We start from the raw sequence: 10,576 nt of genomic DNA on the forward strand, positions 1-10,576 counted from the left end.
TAATAAGAGAGGATTTTTACAATGAAGATCCGATTGCTCAAGAAAGGAAGAACAAAAGAAGAGCCGACTGCTCAGGGACTACTAATCCTACATTGCTAATCCTCGCTAGCATCATCGTCGGCATCGGAGCTGCCATCGGTGCTACTTCCGGAGAATTCCTCGTCGCTGCTGCCCCAGCCCTCGGCCGGAGCCTCTTCTTCCTTGTCATCATCATCATCCTCACTGTCCGCCCAAGCGCGGAAGCGCTTCGCCGGCGGATACCCAGCGGGAGAGGAGGAATCATCCTCCTCCTCTTCTTCTCCTTCCTCGTCGTCATCATCGTCCTTGCTGTCCGCCCACATGCGGGAGCGCTTCGTCGGCGGGTACCTGGCGGAGGAGGAGGAATCATCCTCCCCCTCTTTCTCCTCTACTTCTTCTGCTTTCTCCTCCTTGTCGGAGGAGGTGGGGTTCGCCCCGGGGTAGAGGTCGTCTTCACTCTTGCTCTTCGGCGAAGATTGGATGGAGAGACCTGAGGAGATAGGAGAGGAGGAAGACATTGCTACAGGGGAGGAGGATTTTTTGGGTGTTGGTGGACAGAACAGAGCAGGGGGATGGAGTGGCGAACCGTTCGGCACAGATAAATAAAGGGGTTGTAGTGGAGATTTAATGCCATGACGGTTCTCGAAGACATGATGCCGAATCTGTCAATGCACGCGGAGAAGCTGAGGAGGCGAGGCGACATGATGAAAGACTCTGCGACGGTTCTGCTCTGCCACGACATGACCCTTCGAAGGAAAAACAGAGTGGTTTTGAAATTATCATTACCAAAACCAGGGGGGCATGTGTTATCACCAGATTTTGGCTAAATCAGGAGATAGGCCGTAAGTGAGATGGGCTTAGAAGATTACACGTGAAGCATCTTTGAAGCGGTCTTGCACGAGAGTTTGGGCTAAATTGCCCGTGTATCTGTATTATAGTAGATCGCATCTTAGTTTGGAAGTTAGAGTTTAACCCGTGCACGGTTAGATGCACGCCCGAATTAGAAAGTCCCCCGGACTATAAATATGTATCTAGGGTTTATGAAATAAACAACAATCACGTTCACAACAAACACAAACCGGGCGCATCGCCACCCCTTCTTCGAGGGTTTCCTTCGGGTAAGCATCATGCTGCCTAGATCGCATCTCGCGATCTAGAGCGGTATACGTTTATTCGTCTACCTTGTGTTACTCGTGCTGAAGCGTTGTTGATGGCGAGTAGCACTACCTATCTTAGGTGTTTTGGGGCTTGCATTGATGCTTTTCTTATGCATATCTGCTTAGCAATGCCGTCCCTCGACACCTAGCTGCCCTTACGCCTATCTGGGCGTAAGGGCAGCATCTTGCTTGTTCGATACTTAGTAGATCCGATCTGTTATAGTTGCTCCTTGTTCTTCAAAGATTAGTTTAATATCTGCATGATTAGGCTTTATGCTGGGGTTGGAGGATCCGGTAGTGCGCTAGGCGTTGTTTACCGTTCCTATAAGGGATGTTCGGGAATTGACGTAATGTTGGTTTTTAGGCCTCTTCTAGGGATAGTTTGCATCATCTTTCGTATACTGCTAGGCCCAACTACGCGTAGGACGTTCCGGTTATGCGGTGAAAACCCTAAGCTGTCGTAGATTGGTTTAGCTTTGTTTTGACCAAGCGGGATCCCCATGTCATTGCAAATCCATCGTGAACCATGGGGCGATCGGCTCTTTGAGCCGATCCACGAGGCAACTTTGAGAGCCGATAGGGCTCGTATTTAATGTTTACGTGTCTACCATGCGGGAACAATCGAAGCAATCTAACACCTTCCGATCGGGTCTAGGTCGGGTGGCACGCCCTTGCAACCGTCGGGATGTGTGCAGGAAACTTGCGGGACGACGCGAGGTGCCAGGGTCCACTAAGCGGCCTTGGGAGCCTCCCGGCTCTTCGTGTTGCTTAACCACTGCTCGCCGGTGAGTTTTGGCAGGCAACAGTCCTCCAATCACTGCCACCTAGTTATAAGAACTTCGTGATGAACTACAACATGCATTGCATGAACAAGGAGTTACCTGAACTCTTCTCCATGCTGAAAACTGCTGAAGTGGAGATAAAGAAAGAGCACCAAGTGTTGATGGTCAACACGACCACCAGTTTCAAGAAACAGGGCAAGCCTAAGGAAAAGGGCAATTTCAAGAAGGGCGGCAAGAAAGCTGATGCGCCTCCTAAGAAACCCAAGGCTAGCCCTAAGCCTGATACTGTGTGCTATTACTGCAAGGGTGATGGGAACTGGAAGCGCAATTGCCCCAAGTATCTGGCTGATCTGAAGAGCGGCCACGTCAAGAAGAAAGGTATATTTGATATACATGTTATTGATGTCTATCTTACTAGTAATCGTAGTAGTACCTGGATATTTGATACTGGTTCGGTTGCTCACATTTGTAACTCGAAATAGGAACAGCGGAATAAACGGAGACTAGCGAGGGACGAGGTGACGATGCGCGTTGGAAATGGATCCAAGGTCGATGTGATCGCCGTCGGCACGCTCCATCTACATCTACCTTCGGGATTAGTTTTAAATCTAAATAATTGTTATTTGGTGCATGCGTTGAGCATGAACATTATATCTGCATCTTGTTTAATGCAAGACGGTTATTCGTTTAAGTCAGAGAATAATGGTTGTTCTATTTATATGAATAATATCTTTTATGTTCATGCGCCTGAGATGAATGGTTTATACTTGTCAAATCTCGAGAGTAGTGATACACATGTTCATAACATTGATGCTAAAGGAATTAAATTGAATGATAATTCTACATATATGTGGCACTGTCGTCTTGGTCATATTGGAGTGAAGCGCATGAAGAAACTCCATTCCGATGGAATTCTTGAATCACTTGACTTTGAGTCACTTGATAGATGTGAAGCATGTCTAATGGGAAAAATGACTAACACTCCATTCTCTGGTATAATGGAGCGAGCTACAAACTTATTGGAAATCATACATACCGATGTGTGCGGACCAATGAGTGTAGAATCGCGCGGTGGTTATCGTTATGTTCTAACCTTCACGAATGATCCGAGTAGATATGGGTATAGTTACTTTATGAAACATAAGTCCGAAACTTTCGAGAAGTTTAAGAAATTCCAAAGTGAAGTAGAAAATCAACGTAACAAGAAGATTAAGTTTCTGCGTTCTGATCACGGAGGTGAATATCTGAGTTATGAGTTTGGCATGCATTTAAAGAAATGCGGAATACTTTCACAGTTGACACCGCCGGGAACACCACAACGCAATGGTGTGTCCGAACGTCGTAATCGAACTCTCTTAGATATGGTTCGATCTATGATGTCTCTTACCGATTTTCCGTTATCGTTTTGGAATTACGCATTAGAGACAGCCGCATTCACTTTAAATAGGGCACCATCTAAATCCGTTGAAACAACACCGTATGAATTATGGTTTGGTAAGAAACCTAAGTTGTCTTTCCTTAAAGTTTGGGGTTGCGAAGCTTATGTAAAGAAGTTACAACCTGACAAGCTAGAACCCAAAGCGGAGAAATGCATCTTCATAGGATACCCTAAAGAAATAATTGGATATACCTTCTATCACAGATCCGAAGGCAAAGTTTTCGTTGCCAAGAACGGATCCTTTCTTGAGAAGGAGTTTCTCACGAAAGAAGTGACTGGAAGGAAAGTAGAACTCGACGAGGTTATTGAACCTTCTCTCGGACTTGAGAGTAGCGCAACGCCGGAAGATGTTCTTGTGCCGCCTGCACCGATAAGAGAGGAAGCAAATGATGATGATCATGAAACTTCAAACGAAGTAGCTACTGAACCTCGCAGATCGACGAGGGCTTGTACCACTCCTGATTGGTATGACCCCTGTCTAAATGCCATGACTGTGGATAATAATGATGAAGAACCTGCGACGTATGAGGAAACGATGATGAGCCCAGATTCCAACAAATGGCAACAGGCCATGAAATCCTAAATGGGATCTATGTATGATAACAAAGTGTGGACTTTGGTAGACTTACCTGATAGCCGCAAGGCTGTCGAGAATAAATGTATCTTCAAAAGAAAAATAGATGTTGATGGTAATATTACTGTCTATAAAGCTCGACTTATCGTGAAGGAGTTCCAACAAATTCAAGGGGTTGACTACGATGATACTTTCTCATCTGCAGCGAAGCTAAAGTCTGTGAGGATTTTGTTAGCAATCGCTGCATTTTTCAATTATGAGATTTGGCAGATGGATGTCAAAACGGCATTCCTTAATGGTGACATTGAGGAAGAGTTATATATGGTACAACCCAAAGGTTTTTCGATCCTAAAATGCTGACAAGGTATGCAAACTTTAGCGTTCTATTTATGGACTGAAGCAAGCATCCCGAAGTTGGAACCGACGCATTGATAAGGTGATCAAAGACTTCGGGTTTATAAAGACTCATGGTGAGGCGTGTATTTACAAGAAAGTGAGTGGGAGCTCTGTGGAATTCCTGATACTATATGTAGATGACATATTGTTGATTGGGAATGATGTAGAACTTCTAAGCAGTGTTAAAGGTTATTTGAATAAGTATTTTTCAATGAAAGACCTTGGAGAAGCAGCATATATTTTAGGCATCAAGATTTGTAGAGATAGATCAAGACGCCTAATAGGGCTTTCACAGAGTACATACCTGGACAAGATTCCAAAGAAGTTTAGAATGGATGAAAGCAAGAAAGGGTTCTTGCCCATGTTGCCAGGTAAGGTCTTGAGTAAAACTCAAGGTCCGGCTACGGCAGAAGAAAGAGAGAGGATGAACAAGATCCCCTATGCCTCGGCAGTAGGCTCTATCATGTATGCCATGTTGTGTACTAGACCGGATATCGCACATGCTGTTAGTTTGACCAGCAGATATCAGAGTGATCCAGGAATGGAACACTGGACAACGGTCAAGAATATCCTGAAATACTTGAAAAGAACTAAGGATATGTTTCTTTGTTATGAAGGTGACCAAGAGCTCGATGTAACCAGTTACACCGATGCTAGTTGGAACACTGATCCAGATAACTCTAATTCTCAATCTGGGTACGTGTTTATATTGAATGGTGCTGCATAGAAGCTGGATGAGTGCCAAGCAGAGCATGGTGGCGAAATCTTCAACTGAATCTGAATACATAGCGGCTTCGGAGGCTTCGTCGGAAGCGATATGCATGAATAGGTTCATTACTGAGCTTGGTGTGGTTCCTGGTGCATTGGACCCATTGACCATCTATTGTGATAACATGGGTGCCATAGCCAATGCACAAGAGCCAAGGTCACACAAGAAGTTGAAGCATATCAAGCTACGTTTTCATGTGATTCGCGAGTATGTCGAAGATGGTGACATAAAGATTTGCAAAGTACACACATATCTAAATGTGGCAGATATGTTGACTAAAGCTCTCCCTAGAGCAAAGCATGACCTACACCAGAATGCCATGGGTGTTAGGTATCTTACAATGTAATCTAGATTATTGACTCTAGTGCAAGTGGGAGACTGTTGGAGCTATGCCCAAGAGGCAAATAAAGTGGTTATTATTATATCTTTGTGTTTATGATGAATGTTTGCATCCCAAGCTATAATTGTATTAACCGAAAATATTAATACTTGTGTGTTATGTAAACATAAAAGAGTCCCTAGTAAGCCTCTTGTAAAACTAACTTGTTGATTAATAGATGATCATGGTTTCCTGATCATGAACATTAGATGTTGTTAATAACAAGGTTATGTCATTGGGTGAATGATATAATGGACACACACCCAAATAAGCGTAGCATAAGATCAAGTCATTAAGTTCATATTGCTATAAGCTTTCGATACATAGTAACCTAGTCCTTCGACCATGAGATCATGTAAATCACTTACACCGGAAGAGTACTATGATTACATCAAATGCCACCGCATAAATGGGTGGTCATAAAGATGGAATTGAGTATTCGGAAAGTATGAGTTGAGGCATATGGATCAAGAGTGGGATTTGTCCATCCCGATGATGGATAGATATACTCTGGGCCCTCTCGGTGGAATATCGTCTAATTATCTTGCAAGCATGTGACAAGGTCACAAGAGATGACATACCACGGTACGAGTAAAGAGTACTTGTCGGTAACGAGGTTGAACTAGGTATGGAGATACCGATGATCAAACCTCGGACAAGTAAAGTATCGCGTGACAAAGGGAATCGGTATCGTATGGTAATGGTTCAATCGATCACTAAGTTATCGCTGAATGTGTGGGAGCCATTATGGATCTCCATGTCCCGCTATTGGTTATTGATCGGAGAAGAGTCTCGATCATGTCTGCATAGTTTACGAACCGTAGGGTGACGCGCTTAAGGTTCGATGTCATATAAGTAGAATCAGAATATGAGATGGAGACCGAATGTTTTTCGGAGTCACGGATGGGATCCAGGACATCACGAGGAGGTCCGGAATGGTCCGGAGAATAAGATTCATATATGGGAAGTTAATTTCTGGGGTTCGGAAAAAGTTTAGGATTTTCCGGTGAAAGACCGAGAAGGTTCTAGAAGGTTCCGGAGGGTCCCCTAGTGGGCCCACGACCCTAGGAGGGGCCACATGGGCCACGGGGGTGCTAGCTTGCCCTAATGGGCCAGGCGCACCAAGCCCTCAAGGCCCAGGCCGGTCACCCCTTTAGGGTTTCCCCAAACCCTAGGAGGAAGACTTGGGGGGAAGATTTCTCTCCCCCCTCTCTTTGGCCGCCGGCCACAAGGCTTGGAGGAGGGGCCAAGCAAACCCTGGCCGGCCTCCCCCTATATAAAGAGGGGAGGAGGCAGGGGCGCAGCCCTCCATCATTGTCCAACCCTAGCCGCCCCTCTCCCTCCACCGCAATCTGCTCCGGCTTAGGCGAAGCCCTGCAGAAACTTGTCCTCGACCACCACCACGCCGTCGTGCTGCTGGGATTCCGAGGAGATATACTACACCTCCGCTGCCCGCTGGAACGGGGAGAGGAAGGACTTCATCGACACCGTACGCACGACCGAGTACGGAAGTGCTGCCGGATTGCAGCACCGGGACGATCAACTACATCAACAACGAGATCTAATCTCGTAAGGCTTTGGATCTTCAAGGGTTAGTCTCTCATATCTCTCGTTGCTCTGATCTTCATAGATTAGATCTTGGCTCTTCCTAGATTGGATCTTGGTTTTGTTCTTGTTCACGGTAGAAAACTTTTATTTTCCATGTAACGAACCCATCACGAGGCTGGAAGATGCTCTTAGGTCTAGCATGATAAGCGTTTGTCTATGACAACGACATTCTATGGAGGGGTTCTTGTCGCAGTATACCCTCAAGTTTCGTGTCTGCCTCATGAAGCTCAACCAGATACAAAAGTATGGATCTAGGCATGCATATTTCATCTCCAATTTTTTCATATTTTTCTTTTTTGGCCCACCATATAAAGAATGCTGCATTACATTTTCGCATGCTTGTAGGCTACATCATTTACAATGTTTAGATTTTTTTCATTTTTTATATTTCTTTGCGAAAATTCTGTCGATCTATTAATACTCATCAATGGTAGTACAAACAGCCTAAAAGTAATAAAAAATACAAATAGGTACTTGGACCATCTAGCAACGACTACACACTAGCGCGAGCCGAAGACACGTCGTCGTGCTCGTCCCTCCATCGCCGGAGTCGGGCTAAGCTTGTCGTAATACAGCTTGTTGTATTAGATAGACGGAAATTCATCGTGCTAAGGTGCAAAAGAACCAGTGCACTAGAGCAGAATTCATAGCTCATAATAACAACCGTAGATTGGAAGAGACTTGCCTGAGATCACACTAATGAACACGAAAATCGATTGAATCTCAGGAGATCCGCTAGATACATGACTCCACGCACCCTTTACCGACGCTAAACGCATACCAGAGCGAGGATATGGCGGGGAGAACCTTATTGCCGTTGTCTCAACATCCCAAAATGACACTGAAAAACAAGATAAACAAAAAACAAGAACCCAACAAAGAAGAAGAACCCTCCCGCCGACGAGGATCTGTCGTCCGCCACACCTTCAAAACCCCAAAGCTACTGGATGGGAGCGGACCATCAGTGTCACTGGCAAGGGGAAGGAGCCCTAGATGGATGGATTTTACGTAGCCGCTGCCTCCCGATTACATGTCTCCAAGCTTCACGTATGCAAGGGTTCAGTTTTTTATACTATGAATACGATTTTGAGTTTTTAAAAATAAAGAAATCACTAGATCCCGGGAGCCAAATAAACTTTTTGGATACCTCCAAGTTATTTCGCCTGCTGCCCTCAAAAAAAGTTATTTCGCCTGCTGTTGTACGTAGCGGTGGGCTCACGGTGTCTCATATCTCCCTACACCTTCCATCGAAAATAAACTAGTTTATTGCCTCCACAAACTAGCGATAAGTACATGCTCACTAGATGGACAAACAAGCAAGACAAAGATGTATTACTACATGCTAACTACTCCTAACTACATGGACAAACAAGACAAAGAACGGCGCTATTATGAAATTTCTATTGATGTTAGTTAGTACACTTCTCGCTAAACAGACAAAAAAATTACCATGTGTCACAACTCACAAACTAACGTGAAGTCCATTCAACCTGTCACCCGTAAGAGCTTAAAATCCAGACGGCGTTCATCGGCAGAAGATGCAGTACATACCAGTACAAAACAAGGCCGACATCTTCTTAAATTACTCCCCACTTTCGTTTCGTGACATCACTTCTGGTATACTATATTTCACCTTGGAGCTAGAGATTGGCCGGTTTTCTTCCTCCTTTCTTCATCACCATCCTTGCAAGTCACCCCTTTCCGTCCGTCTGCCATATATACCTCCACGCCTCCCACTCCCGCTTCTCATCCTCATTCCTAGCTCTGTATCAGCATCCATAGTCCACCTCCAACCTCTCTAATCTCTTTCTCTGTCTGCTCGACAAAGTTAATGGGAGAGCACGCCTACAGCCACAGCAGCATGAGCCCATCCACGCCGGCGGCGCAGCAAAAGGGGTCCTCAGGCCACCATGCGACGGTACCTTCCAGGACCACTGCCACGCGGCCCGCGATAAAGATCATCCACATCGTCGCACCGGAGATCATCAAGACCGACGCCGCTAGCTTCCGGGACCTCGTGCAGAGGCTCACCGGGAGGCAGCACAAGCAGCCGCCCACTGCAGTGGAGGACAACAACAGCAAGGCGATGACGGTGTGCGTGGCGCCGACGCCGTCATCTCCAGTAGAAGAGAAGCCACAGAAGAAGAGGTTGCCCGCCACGGGGGTGCTAGCCGAGGATTTCGTGGTGCAGGAGGAGAACAGGAGGAGGAAGAAGATCAAGTGCGAGGTGGTGAAGGTGGAGGAAGGAGAGTTCGGCTTCGGTAGAGACCTTGACTTCGGCGACCTGTGGATGGAGATGGACCTCAACCCTGGGGGTTTCTTGGGCTTCTTGGAGGATGAAGTCTTCCAGGGAACGATGGCCCCTGAATTCCTGCAGCCTCCTCCTGGTCTGGGGTCGTCCAGGATGGATTTGATTGGTGAAATGTGCGCTCCCTATCTGGCTTAATTAGGTAGTTAGAGCTGTTTTGTGATCGTTTTGTTTTTGTTGTTGTGAGGATTTTTTGCACTTTGGTTGGGAGAATTGGATTCTTTTTTCTCTTCCCTCTGTCTAGATGAACATAGTTGTAGTGGGGGTGTGCAAGCTCTTGCACCCATGGCAGCAAGTAGTGATTATCTAAGGTACACTGGTGGAATGATCATGGAACGAATGGCCCCTTTGGGTAACTACATATGTTTTGATCTCAAAATGTGAATAATTGTTCTTAGTTTTTGTTCTATCTTGAAGGTGACCTTCTGTGATATTGTTAACTGAATCAAGATCAGTCTTGATCGTCACCATGTTGATGACAGCTGAATTCATTTTTCTTGTGTGCACAAGATGGAGATCCTTGTCCATGATTCCATTAATTTGGTTGAGTCCAGTTTTTGCAGTAGCTATACCTGCCATAGGGTGCTCGGGGGTGTTTATTTCTGTTGACTTGTTACAAAAGGATGTGAACAAATATGTGTGTGTGAATGTACTATCCCCTTGATGGGGAATGGATCTCTTTTGTATCGCAATCTTCTTGGTCAAGTCTTCTCTAGTCCGGTTGTGTGTTGCCATGCGTTATCAATATGCAGATGTGTAGGTACGCCGGTAGAAAACGATGCTTACATAGGCTAATCCCTAGCTCGCTACTTTTAACAATTATTCTTTGTTCTGGTATCTTAAACAAGATCCAATGGTTCTATTTAATTTGTCCTCAACTTGGAAGAATGGCACGCATATTATACTGCTGATCTGGGATTTTGTACTTATGTACATCAGAAAGTACCGATATAGCCGTGCTGAAGGGCGTCACACAAGAATTCGGACCTAGTTATTGTGCACAAATTTAGTTGACTGTGCATTCGGTTCTTTGTCAAACCATAGCCGACGACCCATGGAAATATCCAGTACTCCTCCATAATGCATCTTATCCCTATAATAAAAATCCTAGGATATTTTGTGCAATGAGCAACCCTTTGATCTCACA

The 10,576-nt window shown here is 45.3% G+C and overlaps 1 protein-coding gene across 1 annotated transcript; it reads left to right on the forward strand.

The window, feature by feature from the left end:
• The first annotated feature begins 8,742 nt into the window (after positions 1–8,742).
• On the forward strand, positions 8,743–9,836 carry LOC124683990. Its single transcript, XM_047218403.1, has one exon. The coding sequence runs from the start codon at positions 8,953–8,955 to the stop codon at positions 9,565–9,567; it is 615 nt and encodes a 204-aa protein (XP_047074359.1). The 5' UTR covers positions 8,743–8,952; the 3' UTR covers positions 9,568–9,836.
• The last annotated feature ends 740 nt before the right edge of the window (positions 9,837–10,576 follow it).

This window comes from Lolium rigidum, chromosome 1 (assembly GCF_022539505.1).
Source record: "Lolium rigidum isolate FL_2022 chromosome 1, APGP_CSIRO_Lrig_0.1, whole genome shotgun sequence".
In the NCBI taxonomy this organism is placed as follows: domain Eukaryota; kingdom Viridiplantae; phylum Streptophyta; class Magnoliopsida; order Poales; family Poaceae; genus Lolium; species Lolium rigidum.